Here is a 17,635-nt window from a genome sequence, read left to right on the forward strand (position 1 = left end):
TGCTAGTCAAAAATAGATGAGCAGAAATAAATTAGTGTAACCTGTTATGTAGGATGCAGTAAATGGGGGAGTAGGATGACCAATTTGGTGTGATAATTGTAGGTGGGGGAAATGACTTCCCTTAAGTATTTGTGCAGGACAACTCATTTTTATCTGAGAATTTCACTTTTCCTGATAGTCTACTTATTTCCTCTAGTAAATTACAATCATTCAAAACACATTAGAGTAAATAATGTATGTCCAAGTTACACCAAAACAAAGAATTAGGAGAACAAAGGGCCTAAGATTTTCTTTACTTTCTAAAGAAAATCATAGGACTACAAATTCTAAATGTAATGTTGAAAAGTAGAAAGGCCTAAGTTTTCTTTACATATTATACATGTTGTACACAGATGAAACTCAAGAATTGTAAACGAGCACATTTTGGAACATACATTGATAGCATAACATAGCACTTAACATAGTATCATAAAACCTAGGGCTGCAAATAAGCCTACCCACTCAAGGGCTCAAAGCTATGATATTAGTTAGGCTTGGCCTGGAAACTGGTTTGTTTAAAAATTGCCAAGCACCAACTCCAAAATTGAAGGTCAATGAATAACAAGCCATTAACAAGCATAAGGCGCTTGATTGGCTAGGGTTGCTGATGTAGCACAGCCCGTAGGTATTAGATTAAGCACTCAAACAATAGAACAGAGAAGAATATAAGAGACCGGGGAGAAGAAATAGAGATCGAAAAGACGAGATAAGGACAGAAACAGTAGAATAAAGAAGAATATTGGAGATCGAGGAGAAGAAATATAGATCGAAGGGACGAAATCAGAGAGTTCTAGGAAAAGGTTTACTCAACATTCAAATCTGAATTTTAAAGAACTACACCTAGACATAATAGGATAAAAATCCCTTGCTTAAACAGAAATCCTAACCCAAATAAAATAGGAAACTTAAAACTAGAAAATCTGGAAATCTGGAAAAGTAGAAATCCCACTAGAATTGGGAAAACTAGAGAATCTAGGAAACTAACAAATACATTAGGAAACTAATAAATTTAGGTCATATGCGTCCTGCATCAGTTGCACAGCAATTCCACAAATCAGATCTCTGTGGGAGTAATACTATTTAGAAACTTCAATGACCCTTTAGGAGAGACAAAACCTATTCACTGCAACTACAATATATCACATAAGTGTCCCGAGATTGAGTGCATACCCAAGCAAGGGATTTTGAAAGAAAATACATGGTTGTTGTATCTATTTTCATTTGCTGCTCCAGGTCCGGGTACTGCACCTATTATCCACATGACAAAACTAATTAATAACCATTGCAGTCATAAATCCGTGTTTATTGAGAAGCAAAAAAACATTATATGCAAAAGTATTAAGGATCACAGAAAAGAAAAGCAAACACGTTTCTTTTGTTTTAATGTATAAGAAAAAGTTAAGGAATGGATAATTTTATCAGACATCCTGAATTCAGGTAACTATTCTTTTTGTGAAACTATTTTGAACTATTGTTCCACTCTTTTATCCACCTCATCTTTGTTTTGCCACCAAGAAATTTCCTGTTTAACAATCAATTTTGAACTACAGTTGCACTGTTTTATCCATCTCATCTTTGTTTTGGCTTGTTCAGGGTGACAGTATGTTGTTATGGGAATATATATTTCTTGCTGATGGATATGTTTTACTCCTTCACATATCTGGTGTTTCATCCAATTTAGGGTGTAGACTAGAAATTTCTAAATCAACCTCCCCTAGAATGGCTAGTGAGAGACAAAGGAAACTTCGAGCTCATATTGGTCATGGCTTGAGAGAGGGAATTGAAATGTGTGTGTTCCTTCATGTTGTGCTTCTCAAGATTATGATATTCAACACAGCATTTCAAGATAGAAAGAGTTTGGTGTCCTTGTTATTGTTATTTGGTGTTTTGGTGTGTCTTTATAAGCTTGTTTAGTTTGTAACTTGAGTAGATAGTTTGTATCTCAACTCGGGTGGTTGCAGCAATGTTTTGTCTAGGAAATGCGAAAAAGGGAAGATCATAAAGTCCCTGTTCTTATATTGGTAAAATAAATTCATTTTGGATTCTATATTTCTAAATTGAATAAATGACATTAAACATTTCCTATGTTGAAAAGATGGGAATTTGATTCCCTTGTTCTAAGGAGGAATCTCCACAGGAACTAAAAGTTTAGGAATTTGGTCAAACCACTTACCAAGCTTTTATCACTTCTTGAGAATTGAAAAGTTTCACCTAGAAATCTCGTGAGACTGTAGCACACCCCTTTCAATTTTTTTCATATTCTCCCCATGAACTCAAATTTAAATGAAGAGTTTCGAAGAAGAGTTACTGGTTTATTCACCAATTACAGTTGTCTTAAAATTAATGAAATTTACTGAAACAGAGGTTTAGTCTGCTCACCAACCTTAATTGCTACCTCTTGATGACCCTTAAGAACTCCCCGGTGTACTTGAGCAATAGATGCCGCAGCTATCGGATGTTCATCGAGTGACAAAAACCTGAGGTAAATGCCAAAGTCAGAAAAATAACAGCCCTTTCAACTTTGAAGTACAGAGTTCCATTGGAGAAACACATTAAGAAGAAGGAAAAGTTTTTAAGGCACATGCTACCAACCATTTTTTTTTTTTTTTTGACAAGGACAAAACTTCATACAGCAATTGAGAGGAAAAAAAGAAGTAGCAACAAGACAAATGTGGAAGTTCATCGAGTTAGAAAAAGATCCCAAAGTCAGAAAACTTTCAAGTATAGAGTTCCACTGATGAAACACAATGAGAAGATGCAATAACTTTTTAAAGCACCTGATATAAACTTGTAAATGGCAAGAAACATACATGCGGAACAGTTACGAAAAAAAAAAAAAAAAGAATAAGGAAAACAAAAAAAGGAAGAAGGCATACATCATTTTCATGTCTTCCACCATTTTATACAAACTAAGGAACCCCAATATATTACCAAAGTTTATGATCCTTCATAATCCCTTCCAACACAAAACACTCCATAATTAATAGCAAGTCTTAAGAGTCTGCAAGTTTTTTTTTTTCCCTTCTATTTAAAATTTTTATCTGGGTTCCCACAAGTTGGTGTATACACTGCAATGTGACAAAATACTTACATATCTGACAGCTCGGGTCCTAGATTGCGGATTAGTACCTCTTTAATAGCCTTGAAATGATAAGGAACTGCCTAAGACAATAGTTACGAGATAGTCACCATATCATAAAGTTAAATTAATTTCCACCTACATGAATATCTAGAAAACAAAACGGAATATAAAGAAACAGATATAAACACATAGTTCATTCATACTTGATCCTGCAATGAGGAAAGAGTTAATGAGTATTCTTTGGGAACCTGTCGCAGAGCTGCAACAAATTGGCCAGCTTTCACATAGAACCCTCTATTGACCTCACACAATTTCCGAATTCTTGAGGCGGACCTTCTATGAACCTAAATTCCATCATCATATTCATAAGATATACAACTGAAGCTCCTTCATAATGGTTCTCAGACTAGAAGCAAACAATTACAAAATCTATCTAATTTCTTCTGAAAGAAACTTACGTTCCTGAGGAAATTCAATGATTCATACTTCATAGTAAGAAAGAAAAGAAAAGCAACCAACCTCAGATAGCTTCTGACGATACTCATCAGAGTCAACCGAGAGTCCATGTAAAGTGAACTTGTAGTCAACAGCAGTGAAAGCAATCTGCAACTTTCAGGAACATATTATTAACAATGAAAGAGATAGATGGAAAGGGAAGATTTTTTTATTTAAAAAAATGACAAAAATGGAGAATGAAAGGGGAGGAAACGGACGGTGGCGATTGCGCGAGAAGATCGATTGACGCCATGGATTGGTGCGCGTAATTTCTCAGGAAAGTTGGGGAAGGAATCGGAGGAAGATGATAGAAAATTGGGGTTGAAGGCATGAAAGGTCAGGCCAGTGGCTGTGATTAAGCAGAGTGCGGTTTTGGCCTTCCGCATTGCCCGAGTCTAATGTGTTTCTCTGTCTAGACTCGCCAGACCAGTTCAACTATCCCGTCAAATAATACAAAGAAAATTAAGGGTATGTTTGGTATTTTATTTGAATATAAATTCTTTAAATTTTAAAACAGAATTTGAGTCTAAAATTCAAAAAATCTGTTTGCAGGGCCGAGTTTTAAAAACTCAAACTCAAAAATTCCCAAATATTTGAAAACAGAAAACATTTGTTTGTTTAGAATTTTTTTCGTCACTCTAGCTTGCCACTTCAACCAAATAAGTAATTTATTGGGATCTTTTTTTATTTTTTGAATAAATATTTTTTCTCAATTTTAGTTTATCGATAAGAGTAGTTTAGACGCCCAAAGCAATTATCCATACAAAGAATTTAGCACTTTTCACATTTAATAGTGTACATGTACATACGTATTTTTCATATTTAATACACATTTTTAACAAAAGTTTCAATAACACACACAAAATTAACATATTATACAAATAATTCTCACATATTATTGAATAAAAATAATATATATTAAAATATTATATAGTGACCTAACTTTTAAGTTGTAAATCATCATTTATTTTCTTTTTAAAATAGTATAGCAGCACGGCTGTACACGCCTTTTTATAATTTTAAAAAATAGTATAGCCGGTCGGCTATACGTATTTTGACACGTGGGACCTAATCGAAAGTGGGGCTCCCTTTCTAAACCTGTATAAATAGTATAGCCGCACGGCTATACTCCGGTTTTTGATTTTTTTGGTTAAAATAGTACAGCCGCTTTTTTAATAATTTTGAAAAAATAGTATAGCCGGTCGGCTATACTTATTTTGACATGTGGGAGCCCATCGCAAGTGGATCCCTCTTTTTTTACGTGTATAAATAGTACGGCCGCACGACTATACTTTGGTTTTTATTTTTTTGTTAAAATAGTATAGCCATGTGGCTGTACTCGTCTTTTTGTAATTTTAAAAATAGTATAGCCGGCTATACTTATTTTGACATTTGGTAGCCTACCGCAAGTGGGGCCCTCTTTTTTTACGTGTATAACCGCACGGCTATGCTCCGGTTTTTTTGTTAAAATCGTATAGCCGTGCGGCTGTACTTACCTTTTTATAATTTTAAAAAATAGTATAGCCGGTCAGCTGTACTTACTTTGACACATGGGAGCCTGGTCGCAAGTGGGGCCCTCGTTCCTACGTGTATAAATTGTATAGCCGCACGGCTATACTCTGATTTTTTTATTTCTTAAAATAGTATAGCCGGGCGGCTATACTCGCTGTCATAAATAGTTGGTTAAATGGGAGGGAAACTAAAAGAAAAAATAGAGGAAAAAAAAGGTACAACTCCCCCGCTCCCCTTCCGGCTCCCTCCCACTTCTCCCCATCCCCTTGTCCAAATCCCATATTTTGATTTTTGTTCTCCAAAATTTTAAGTTTTTCTCCTTTTTGTTTTCTAATGATTTTTCAGTTTAATAATTTTTAATTTATAAAACATTGTTTCACCCACGTCACATGCCACTAAAGCAATTTAACAGAAATAAACCCTTATATTTATTAAAAAAACACATTCTAGCCGAAGAAAACAGCAAAATCGAAAGGGAAAAAAAACCAAAAACGATGAAACTTCCGAGTACTTGAAGAAAAAACATTTCAATTCTGCTTCCTTTTTTTTTTTTTTTTTGTCAATTCTGCTTCCTAGGGACAGAATTAAGAAAGTTTTATCATCAAATGCCAACTATTAAAATAAAACTTTTGGATGCCAATTATCAGAGCACTTAACCAATGTCGCTTTCAATCCCACAAGTAGAGGTGTCAAACGGGCCGTGCCGGGCCGGCCCAACCCATTTAAACTCGTGCCTTTAATGTATTCGTGCCGTGCCGTGCCGGCCCATTTAATTTATCGAGCCGTGCCGTGCTGGCCCATTTAGTAAAATCATTGATCCCAGCCCGGCCCAAAGCCCAAGTCCATATTGAAACGGGCCGTGCCGTGCTTGGGCCGTGCCCGTGCTCGTGCTCGGGATATACTCGGGCCCAAGAACAAGCCCATTTAATTTGAATTTTTTTTACTTGATTTTTTTTTCCCACTAGATAATTAAAATTATAAACATAAAATATATAACTAGAAGCAAGGAATGATGAACTATTTGAAAACATTAATAATCAAACATCCAAACAATATGAAAAAGGTGGAGGGCAAAAATGTGGCCTCGTTAAAACCTTGCCTTAAAAAACCCCCAAAGGAGGAAAATCCGGTCAAGGAAAAAGAGTACCACTACCCTCCCAAATTACACAAAAAGGAAAATAAAATTAATCTAGGACACCGGGTAAAATATCAGCATTTGTCATCTCACGTTCCTACATTAGTCAACCGAAAAAAAATTTAATTATTTTCTAGAGTAAAATAAGATACTTAGAGCATCATAAATCTTCAAAAAGACATGCAGTCTGATCATCAACATACAAACCTGTAATTAAAGGTGGATCTGGCCCTTGTGTACTATGCAATATAGCAGTCCCAAATAACACAGTGATGAACCCTCAAAGTTTTGACGCTATGCTGGTCACGCTTTGACCAGAATAATCCTACCAAAAGATTACATACAAGTAAGTAATTGGTCATTGCATCAATTTTTTATATTTTATATTTTATTTTATTTACTTGCTGTTCCAAGTTCCAACTTGGTAGTGAAAAAATGCAGTAGATGATTTAAGTGGGCTCGGGCTCGTGTCTTGCTTGGAGTGGGCTCGGGCTCGTGCCGTGCTTGGAGCGGGCTCGGGCTAAGCCCGTCTCATGTCGGGCCACGGGCCGGCCCGGTCCATTGGACCTTTTTTTAAATCCCAGCCCGGTCCAAGCTTTCGTGCCGTGCCGAGCACGGCCCATTAATATTCGTGCTCGTGCCGTGCCTCATTTAAATGGGCTGGACTCGTGCCGTGCTGGGCCGGCCCGACCCGTTTGACACCTCTACCCACAACCAATGCTCCCTCGTAATCTCATCATTTACAAAAACTTTGAATTATACAGAAAATGTGGTTCTCGGTGCTTCTTCTCAAGGAGAAATATATGAGCATTCTTAGAATCTGAAAGCTAGATATCATTTATATGAACACCAAAATTCAAAATTCAAACTTCAAAAGCAAGTTACAGAGATCTGATATAAAGAATGAAGATGGATCAGAAACACCTGGCTTGGTGTCTCTGTGTAATACAGAGATATAAGTCGCTCAGTTTGTTCAGTTTCGATCATTTGGGGAAATAATCATCACTTCCATCTTCTCTTTCTACGGTTTTTTTCAATTTCAAAAATAGAAATCATTCAAAACACCAAATTTCAAAACCCAAACTGAAGAAAGATTTGAAATTTCAAAAGACGAATAAACAAAAAGAAGAATAGATGACATGAGTTGTTGGGATTTGGGAAAGATCAGAGTTCTGGCTTGGAAATTTAAAATAGCGCAAGTTTGAATCTGCTTCGATCATATGGGGAAAGTAGCATCACTTCAATCCCAAATCCCAAACATCCAATATGAATCACAACAAAAGTAAAGCGGAAAAACCAAAAAAACCAAAAAATCAAACACAAAACTGTGGCGCCGGCTCATACGAAGAGCCCATTCTTACTCAGAGGAAGCTTGATATCAGTTTCTTCGACGCCGAAACTTAAACCCTAAATGGTAATACTATGCATGCAAACGCAAAAGAAACAACATAAAAAAAGTTACCATGAAGGTGAATCGAGAATGCAGAGGCAGAGGGTGAGTGAGACGGTGAGAGGGTTGAAGGATGTGATTCAATTTATAGGGTATCGACCTGCGCTCGGAAACCCTAATTTCATTAGGCTGAGTTATGTCGGTCCTAGTATGGCAAAACGACAGCGTTGCTAGGCAATTACCCTCGGCCCTTTTACGGCCCTAGACCCAAGAAGGGGTAAAGCCCATAAATTTGGAAGAAGCCCATGGGGTGGCTGCTTCCATTCGCAGCTCCACTTTTGGTTTAGTTTTCTAATTTTTTGAAGTCAAATATTATTTTCTAATTTTTATTTCATCTTTGTCTTTGTTCGCTTAGCCTTATTAATTTGGTAAAACAATACATTTTACGTTATGTTGGATGTACCACAAAGAGGCAGAGGGGATTCGAGCAGGTGCTGCAGCTGGTGTGCAACACGGATGGCTGACGCCCTACATGACTCAAAAATCCTGATCGACGCCCTTCGTGAAGGAAGTTGCCCTGACGCCAACGAAGAATAGATCCTCCATGATATTCGTATACTTAGTCAACAGTTCACATCTATTTGTTTCTCTTTTGGTCCTCGCACACGCAACTTTGCTGCTCACACAATGGCGAGTCATGTATCCAAATTTTCTGGTGCCTGTAATTGGGATTCCTTGACCCCCTTATGCCTGTTATCGTCACTTGAGAAGGAAGCGGCCGGCTTGGGAACTTTGAATAATTGAACACTTTTCATTGTTTCTTTTCGTAGATAAGAATTTCATTTTGAATGCAAGACTGATCATCTTCATTCCTCTATTTGCCTTCATGTGTCCAAATACACCATGTAATTTCCCTCAAACATTGCGGTTGAATCGGATGTCTCCCTTCCCCCATTCAATTCAACGTTTACTTTACCACGCTTCTCTTTCCGTTAATTGACCCTTCTCTTTCTAGGTAATAGGCTGAATACTCAGAGGACGACATGGCTGCTCCTTCTAGGGCTATAACAATTTGACTTAGTCTTGTTTTCTTTGGGTGCACAACCTCTTTGGATTGTTTAGCCATTGCAATCCGTTATTGTTAAAGGGCTAAATTGGTGAAATGCTTCATGAACTTGATCTAACTTTTAATTTATCCTATAATTTTTTTAAATTAAGGATATGAACTCTTTTTTTAGTCGACATTCCCTTACCATCTAAATCTTAAACATTTCATCCAAATTCATGCATCATTGGTTTCATTAAGTTTATGGATCCAATCCAACCTGTGACCAAAAATTTAATATAATTTCCCCAACTCGTTCTTAGTGCAGCAGTACCTTTTGGACGTTTGATTTAACTTTGGCTATTATATTTAGAAAAGTGATTTAGAAAATCTCTATCTATAATTTTGCCTCGACGGAATTATGTCTCCATTATAAATATTCTTTTTGTAACCACCATTACATAGATATTTAAATATCACACACCCAAATGTATTTTGGCCTGGTACTCGACCATACGATATAAAATATGGGCTTTACCTCAAACGTGCTTGAGTAAAATTTATTTTTAAATTCGAACCTCAAAAAATATTGTTTTCTTTTTCTTTCTGCTGAATACTTTTGTGGTTTGTAAGTTTAACCTTTCCACGGACAACACGTGCATGGATATAATGATCACCAAAAGACACAAGGAGTAACTTATTATGACAGCCAAGCCTTTAATCAATTTTGCTTAATAATGATGTATCTGCTAATTACAAATTATCTAAAAATAAAAATAAAAGGTTAAGGGTCTTTTCGGTAGTGTTTTCAGAGACCATTTTCTGTTTTCATTCTCAGAAAACACTAAGATTAATTATTTTTAACCTTTTAAACAAAAAAGGTAAAATTATATTTTACCTTTGTAATTTAGACAAGCCCAACAAATATGGTCCTCTTTGGCCAAATTCAAAACAAAATTTGATTCCTATGTATCAAAACCCAAACAAAAATACTATAGATATCGAATCTCTATTAGTAAAGACTCTTATGATTAATACCTTTTTTTTTTTTTTTTTTTTGGGTCCGACACTTTCAAAGTTTTGGTCCAAATAAATAAAAGTCACCTTCAAAGTCGACTCCAATCTAATAAAATATGAAAATTATTTTTCACCATGTCACTGCTCAGTTTAATAACAAAAGCAGAAAGTGATTAATTGCCGGGTTTTTCCATAATTCGCTTGAATGCAACTTAATAATTGGGGAGATTGACAGGCCTTCCCCTCTACTCATGCGCACTGATGAAGGAGAGATTGAATAGACCTCCCCCCCTTTTTTTTTTTTGGTAAATAAAATAGAAACAAGTCCCACAACTCTGTTTTGTGTTTGCTAATGCTATTGACTGACTAAACCAAACCTTCTACACGACACGACTTTCATCACCTTCTCCTGCAAGTCTATAAAATTGACACCCCCGACTTTGAATGGGTTCAAAAGTAAAGTCCAAAACCAAGGGTAAAGGCTGGGGCAGGCTCATAGAGAACATGCCCCTCCTTTGTTACTATTAGACTATTATTCAACACCATAAGGTCGGAAGGCACCGTCCATGTTCCAACTTGGCAACTTTCTAAAACTTTGAATAATACATCATTTTAATAACCTCTGGAATTGTTTTCCCCTATAAATATATGTGTCCACTCTTCCCTTCCCTAAGTTGTATACTACTACTTCATTTGGTGACTTTGCCTACATCGATCTTCTTCCCTCTTCAAAACCCATATCCACATTTCTAGATCTCTCTCTGAAACTTCTACACCATCATCAATCCATCACCATGGTTCTCTCAAAGACTGCTTCGGAGTCGGATGTCTCTGTCCACTCAACCTTCGCTTCTCGATATGTTCGAACTTCTCTCCCCAGGTAATTTTAGATTCACATTCTAACAAACATAAAACACTTTAACAGCAAAAGAAATCTTTCTCTTTATGGGTGCATGATTCATATTTAATTTGATCATCGATGTTATTGCTGATGAATTCATATTTTTGATCGATCATGCAGATTCAAAATGGCGGAAAACTCGATCCCGAAAGAGGCAGCGTACCAGATCATAAACGACGAGCTTATGTTGGACGGCAACCCGAGGCTGAATCTGGCGTCGTTCGTGACCACATGGATGGAGCCTGAGTGCGATAAACTGATGATGGCCTCCATCAACAAGAACTACGTGGACATGGATGAATACCCTGTCACCACTGAGCTCCAGGTAACCTTATATCTTCTTTTTCATCCTCATCAAATCATCATCGTTTTGGATCCATTCCCGTTTTACAATTTCTTATAATTAATATCACATTTTCTTCATAATTTAATGCGTACTATGAGTGGAGTGTCCGACTGGGTGAGAATTAGTCAAGGTTATCATATAATATTGTTTGAAAAGCAAATGCCCTGTTGGCCACGTCGTTCATTTCATTCTTTGTTTAATTAATAACTAGTCTCTTCACACACCTGTGAGATGTTTTTTTTTTAAAATCTAAATTTATTTTAGAATTAAAAAAGATAATAGGTAGTTGTGTTCTATAAAAATAGGATTCATTATTTATTTTTTCTTTTAATTTTAATTTTTTTAATATAAAAAAATGTGAATTTACTATATTATCTTTATTTAATTAATAATTTCAATTCTTAATATTTGCATTAATTAAGAATATTTTCAGAATTTTGAATGTTTTACCATTCTTCACCTTTTACTTTATATATATAGATAATAATAATAAGCACGTATCATTAAAGATATAAATAGATTATAGAAATGAGGAGTGACATGCCAGCCAACCTCCACATGCGAATAAATGATTGGCTGTGGTGACAACTCAAAAATCACTCTTAAACAGACTTTTGTATTGCACTTCCAATCAATTGCCTTTTGTACTGCCTGTAGTCTTCAACTAGCTCTTATTTTTAAAAGTAGAGGAAAAAAAACTTGCAATTTGTGACCAAAAATAAAAACCGCAATTTCACCTGAAACCGCAAGTTCCCAATTATTGTAATTTGTACTGGCCACTGGGCAAAGTAAGTTTTTTTTTACCTCCACTGACCAAATCAACAATTAGCGTTGATTTGGTCCACCCCACAGTTTATGCCAAGACGCGTGGAATAAATTGGCTTCATTATTGCTCTGTCTCTGTCTCTCTCCCTCTCTCTCACTCAAATGGGCAAGAAGGGACAGACAGAGAGGATGCTTTAAGATCTCAAAGTCCTGAATGAGCCTAATTTTGACTAGTGGAAAGATGCTTCATCGTTGATCATAATAATTGACGTAGTGAGTGATACAAAATTTGACAAACTAATATATATATATATATAGTCTAAAATAACAGTCCCTCTAATTGTATCCTCCAACTTCTAGGCTGTCATTTTTGTAGGAAAAAGCCAGATTAATCATCATGTTAATTGATATGATTTAACAACTCAAAACACAGATTAATTAAGAGAGCTTTGTATCTCAACTTACAGATTATGTTGGATATTTAGAGATAATTAATGATGTGTTGTATTTTTGTGCATGATGTATATGAACACACAGAATCGGTGCGTAAACATCATAGCTCATCTATTCAATGCCCCATTGGAGGATTCAGAGTCAGCAGTTGGAGTGGGAACTGTGGGCTCTTCTGAAGCCATCATGTTGGCCGGCTTAGCTTTCAAGAGGAAGTGGCAGAACAAGAGGAGAGCTGAGGGCAAGCCCATTGACAACCCCAATATTGTCACCGGAGCCAATGTCCAGGTATTTATATATGCTAATCATATTTATTTCAGCAATTTTAATAAATTAATTAAAATAAAATTCAACAATGATTGATGTTAGGGACAATATATTTTTAAACTACATAATTACAGTAAGTGAATCGAATTATGTGACATGTGTAATTTATTTGATACATTCTTTATTTATTATGATTAGTTGATAATTAAAACATCGTCTGCCAACTAATATTGTTACTGTATGGATTAATTGAAGGTGTGCTGGGAGAAATTTGCAAGGTACTTTGAGGTGGAGTTGAAGGAGGTGAAGTTGAGGGAAGGATACTATGTAATGGACCCTGAGAAAGCAGTGGAGATGGTTGATGAGAACACCATCTGCGTCGCTGCTATCCTTGGCTCCACTCTCAATGGAGAATTCGAAGATGTTAAGCGCCTGAATGATCTCTTGGTAGAGAAGAACAAGGAAACTGGGTATGTAATCTCTCTCTCTCTCTCTCTCTCTCTCTCTCTCTCTCTCTGTTTTTATCTTATTTACTGATGTGACACATACCATCACTTATTATGCATAAATAAATGGCATTCACATGATAATAAACTTAGTTATAATCAAATGAAATGTTGTCACATTAGTTAGAATTCAAAATATTAGAATAAGATGTTGGGGCTCTCAAAATTAATGAGAAAGCTCTTCAAATATATATCTCTACAAATTAAGACAATATGGTTCGCGTCGACGTGCATATCATTTTTCCGACCGTCTCTTGTCAAATAAAATGGGACTCATTTGTACAGGCGGGTCCTATATCTATTAGTGACTCATCAGTAATGTTGATGTAGTCTAAATAACATTACTCGTGTGTACCACCTGACTTTGATTTTTTTTTTTTTTTTTTTTCTTTCGTTTGTGTAGATGGGATACTCCAATCCATGTAGACGCAGCAAGTGGTGGGTTTATTGCACCATTTCTGTACCCAGAACTTGAATGGGACTTCCGTTTGCCCTTAGTGAAGAGCATCAATGTTAGTGGGCACAAGTACGGACTTGTGTATGCAGGAATTGGGTGGGTCATCTGGAGGAACAAAGAGGACTTGCCTGAGGAACTCATCTTCCATATCAACTATCTTGGAGCAGATCAACCTACCTTCACCCTCAACTTCTCTAAAGGTACCTACTCTTCAAACTATCTTCATTATTTTATTGATATATCGTAGCAGTTTCAATACACTATTCACATTGGTAAATGTCCAACTGTAGACTGAGTTTTCATGCTTTCCATAATGCAGGATCCAGCCAAGTTATTGCTCAATATTATCAACTGATTCGCTTGGGTTTTGAGGTTGGTACACTTACAAATTATAAATGAAATTTGAAGATTTTTTCCTTCCTTCATTCTAATTAAGATAGTTTATCAAGAAAGGGTCCACTAGCGTTGCCTTCCTTCAGAGATCATTCTTATAAAAAAATTAGCCAAATCAAGAATTATAAAGACATCTAATTGTGATAAGATAAGTAGATGAATGTAATGTTCTCATTAAACATTGAAGTTTCATGATAATAATCGATATTCTATAACAAAAAGCTTGGTGATCATATCATCTGAAGATATGTATGACATAATTAATTGAATTTTGTGCATGTAAACCAGGGATACAGGAATGTAATGGAAAATTGTCGTGAAAACATGATAGTACTAAAAGAAGGATTGGAGAAGACAAAGCGTTTCAACATAGTCTCTAAAGACGAAGGGGTACCATTGGTGGCATTTTCTTTGAGGGACAACCACCGCCACGACGAGTTCGAAATCTCTGACTTACTCCGCCGCTTTGGATGGATTGTCCCTGCCTACACCATGCCCCCAGATGCACAACATGTCACAGTTTTGCGCGTCGTGATTAGAGAAGACTTCTCTCGCACTTTGGCGGAGCGCCTAGTGAATGATATCCAGAAAGTGTTGCATGAACTAGACACACTTCCATCTAAGCTTAGCTCTAATGTGAAGGCTGCCGATGGAGAGGATGGGAAACCTGCAGAGACGAGGGCACTTGAGAGTAAGAAGAGTGATTTGGAAAAGACAAGGGAGATCACAACAATTTGGAGGAAGTTTGTTACGGCCAGGAAGCAGAAGATGAATGTTGTTTGTTAGAAAGTGTCTGGTTTTTGCTACTCTAATTAATTATTAACTTTGCTAAAATTGAGTGTGTACTTGTATGTGCTTTCAATTGGAGTGGGAGTGAGCGTCCTTTTTGTATCGCGTGTGACAATTTCTTTTGCTCAAATTTGATGCCTAATGAGTAGTTTTACCCCCTTTATTATTTTGTATGATCAAATTTTTGACAAGTTAGCTCTTGGTCTAACATAATTCTCTCTCAAATAGTGAAGATGCCTTGAGTTCAAAGTTCCCTTCGCCTGTTGATGAAAAAAACCAACCAAATTGTGAAATAGAGAAATTTGGGCTTATAGATTCATTTGCCCCACTGTGAGCCCGATTAGACACTGAAAACTCTTCCCGCGGTGAAGGGGAATTTGAGTTAGTTGCAACGAAAAATATCAATCACCTCAAAATTCATAATCAAGCCTTAAACGCACAATGTAGAAACCAATTCCTCCAAAAATGATAAATTCAAGAAGCCTAGTATTCATTGGCTAAGCTAGAATACAATAATTGACAAGAGGACTTGTAATTCAAGTGATTAGTAATATTTATCCGTATAGCTGAGGTCCTACGTTTGATTTCCCCCTCCGCTAATATCGTTTGTTAAAAAAAGAATATAGTAATTGGAATGTACTAGAAAGGAATAACAGTAATTATAATATATAAAATAAAATAAACTTAGCCAAAGAGCATAAATAAAGTTGAACAATCATAAAGTCCACTCCCATCAATCGAAAACCTATAGAATAAACATTTCATAATATACAAAATGGAAAATAAAAACAACTGAAGTAACAAAAGAAAAAGAACACATCTAAGACTTAGGCTATCTCCAGCCATGGTCATAGGCCAAATATAACCTTAAAATATATCATAATATATCGTATGTTCGTCATTATAGAATTAACATGTATCAATGTTGTTGATAATATATCGATAACATGTCGTTACATTTGTTATTTGACAATGACATGAAACATTATCAATAAAATATCAACAATCCATTCTTTATAAATATTTTTACATTAAGTGAATCAAATTATGTGACATGTGTAATTGACTTGTTACATTTGTTATTTATTACGATTAGTTGATAATTAAAACATCGTCTGCCACAGAGTGTAAACGATACTTCTAGTTGGCGTCTTTTCTTTTTTCCGAAATATATACCCTACCATATATATAATAGGCCTGGGCACGGATCGGTTCGGAACGGTAGAAGCCTCTTCCGTTAACCAAACCAAAAACTTATGTAGACTTCGGATCGGTTAACCTAATATTTGGTTCGAATTGACCGGTACATCGGTAGTATCGTAATAAAAACATACTAATAAAAATACAATTTATAATACTTTCACATGACATAAGTTCTTGAACAAATACACCAAATTATCCTTGTAAAATATAAAAACCCAATAGACTAATTCATCCAAGTATAAAATCAAATAATTTAGTCACTATATCAGTCAATATGTACTCAAGATGTACTAGGAGCCATTTGTGTTTGTTGTTTGAACCTTTGAGTGCTCTTTTTATTGAATTCTCTACATTTATGTAAATGATTTTGACATTTGTTCCACATTGGGTTCTTTAGTTTTTCATGCTGAATTCAACCATATAAAGAACATAAAATTTGGATCAACAGTTGGAAAATTACAGATAAAAAACGTGACAAAGGTCGAAACTGGAAAACATAGGAAGTTCATAAATTCCTCTCTGACCAAAAAGTGCTATAGTACCCGGGTAAGTGATACAATGGTGATCAGGGGCGGTCCTAGGGGCAGGGTAGGCAGCTGCCTACTCAATTTTTTACCAAACCAAAAATTACCCAGTACCCAATATAATCAAATTTCTTCTGCCTACTCAAACCCAACCTACCAGGGGCGGTCCTAACCTAAGGGCAGGGTAGGTAGCCGCCTACTCTATTTTTTGCCAAACCAAAAATTACCCAATATCCAATATAATCAAATTTCTTCTGCCTACTCAAACCCAACCCACCAGGGGTGATCCTACCCTATGCCTACTCCATTTTTTGCCAAACCAAAAATTACCCAAAACAATCAGTTTTCTTCTGCCTACTCAAACCCAACTTACTCAAATTTTTCCCTTTAACAAAAACAGTAGCCCCGCCCACTCAAACTTTCTCCTTTAACAAAAACAATCAGAAGCAATATAAGCATGTGAAAGTTGTATGAAGATTTTTTTTCAATGTTGACTAACATTGTGAATTTTGTTAGTGCTTCTGTTAAGCGCCGTAATGAGTTAAATTTAATTCGAAAAGCTGAACTCAAAGATTAGTTGGATTCTAGGGAACTTGAGACAGGTAGAGGAGTTAATCAAGGTTGTAGTTTGAAACAAGTTGGAGCCACTAGTTGGGGATCTCACTTTGCCTCTATTACAAGTTTGATGAGTCTATTTAAAAAGACTAAAATACTTCTCCAGGAAATCACTGATTATGGACCTAACCAACAATTTCATGGTGATACAGAGAATAACTATATTGCTATGATGTCTTTTGAGTTTGTGTTTTCATTTCTTTTGATGGATAAAATTATGGGATTGACCAACTTTCTTTGTCAAGTGTTTCAGAAAAAAACTCAAGATATTGTAAGTGCTTTAAACTTTGTTGAAAACACAAAATCACAGTTCTAAGATATGAGGGCACATGGCTGAGATGATTTATTCATGAGCGTGGTATCATTTTGTGAACAACATAGTATTGATGTTCATGATATATTATATGATTGGCACAGGTCGTTCTTGTTAACAAAAAGATTTTATTACAGTTGAACATTATTATCGCGTTGATGTATTTAATGATGTGATAGATTGCATGTTGAGGGAGTTAAATGACAGATTTCCAGAGCAAACAGTTGAACTTCTTATTCTTAGCTTAGCATTGGATCCTTATAATTCCTTTAAATCATTCAATATTGGGCATCTACATAAACTTGTTGAGAAATTCTATCATACTGATTTCAGTCCAAGTGACTTGAAAGCTTTAGAAATTGAGTTGAGGTATTTTCAAAATGATGATATG

At 35.8% G+C, this 17,635-nt stretch overlaps 2 protein-coding genes and 2 non-coding genes across 4 annotated transcripts in view; 1 reads left to right on the forward strand and 3 right to left on the reverse strand.

Moving 5' to 3' along the window:
- Positions 1–4,046, reverse strand: part of LOC117620871 (aarF domain-containing protein kinase 1) — an 11,458-nt gene extending 7,412 nt beyond the window's left edge. The window contains 6 exon segments of the mRNA XM_034351114.1: positions 1,137–1,287; positions 2,423–2,516; positions 3,131–3,201; positions 3,325–3,465; positions 3,641–3,724; positions 3,835–4,046. Of these exon segments, the coding sequence (XP_034207005.1) occupies positions 1,137–1,287; positions 2,423–2,516; positions 3,131–3,201; positions 3,325–3,465; positions 3,641–3,724; positions 3,835–4,002 (709 nt within the window). The 5' untranslated portion in view covers positions 4,003–4,046.
- Positions 4,047–7,172: 3,126 nt separating this feature from the next.
- Positions 7,173–7,275, reverse strand: LOC117623629. Its single transcript, XR_004585159.1, has one exon. It is a non-coding gene; the product is annotated as a small nucleolar RNA Z103 (small nucleolar RNA).
- A 147-nt stretch (positions 7,276–7,422) lies between these two features.
- On the reverse strand, positions 7,423–7,508 carry LOC117623632. The gene has a single exon (XR_004585161.1). It is a non-coding gene; the product is annotated as a small nucleolar RNA Z103 (small nucleolar RNA).
- Positions 7,509–10,221: 2,713 nt separating this feature from the next.
- Positions 10,222–14,762, forward strand: LOC117621591 (glutamate decarboxylase 1). Its single transcript, XM_034352156.1, has 7 exons — positions 10,222–10,595; positions 10,737–10,941; positions 12,265–12,465; positions 12,700–12,914; positions 13,354–13,607; positions 13,727–13,779; positions 14,089–14,762. Exons 1-7 carry the CDS (start codon positions 10,510–10,512, stop codon positions 14,584–14,586), a joined length of 1,512 nt encoding a protein of 503 aa, XP_034208047.1. The 5' UTR covers positions 10,222–10,509; the 3' UTR covers positions 14,587–14,762.
- The last annotated feature ends 2,873 nt before the right edge of the window (positions 14,763–17,635 follow it).

The sequence above is a fragment of the Prunus dulcis genome, chromosome 3 (assembly GCF_902201215.1).
Source record: "Prunus dulcis chromosome 3, ALMONDv2, whole genome shotgun sequence".
NCBI lineage: Eukaryota > Viridiplantae > Streptophyta > Magnoliopsida > Rosales > Rosaceae > Prunus > Prunus dulcis.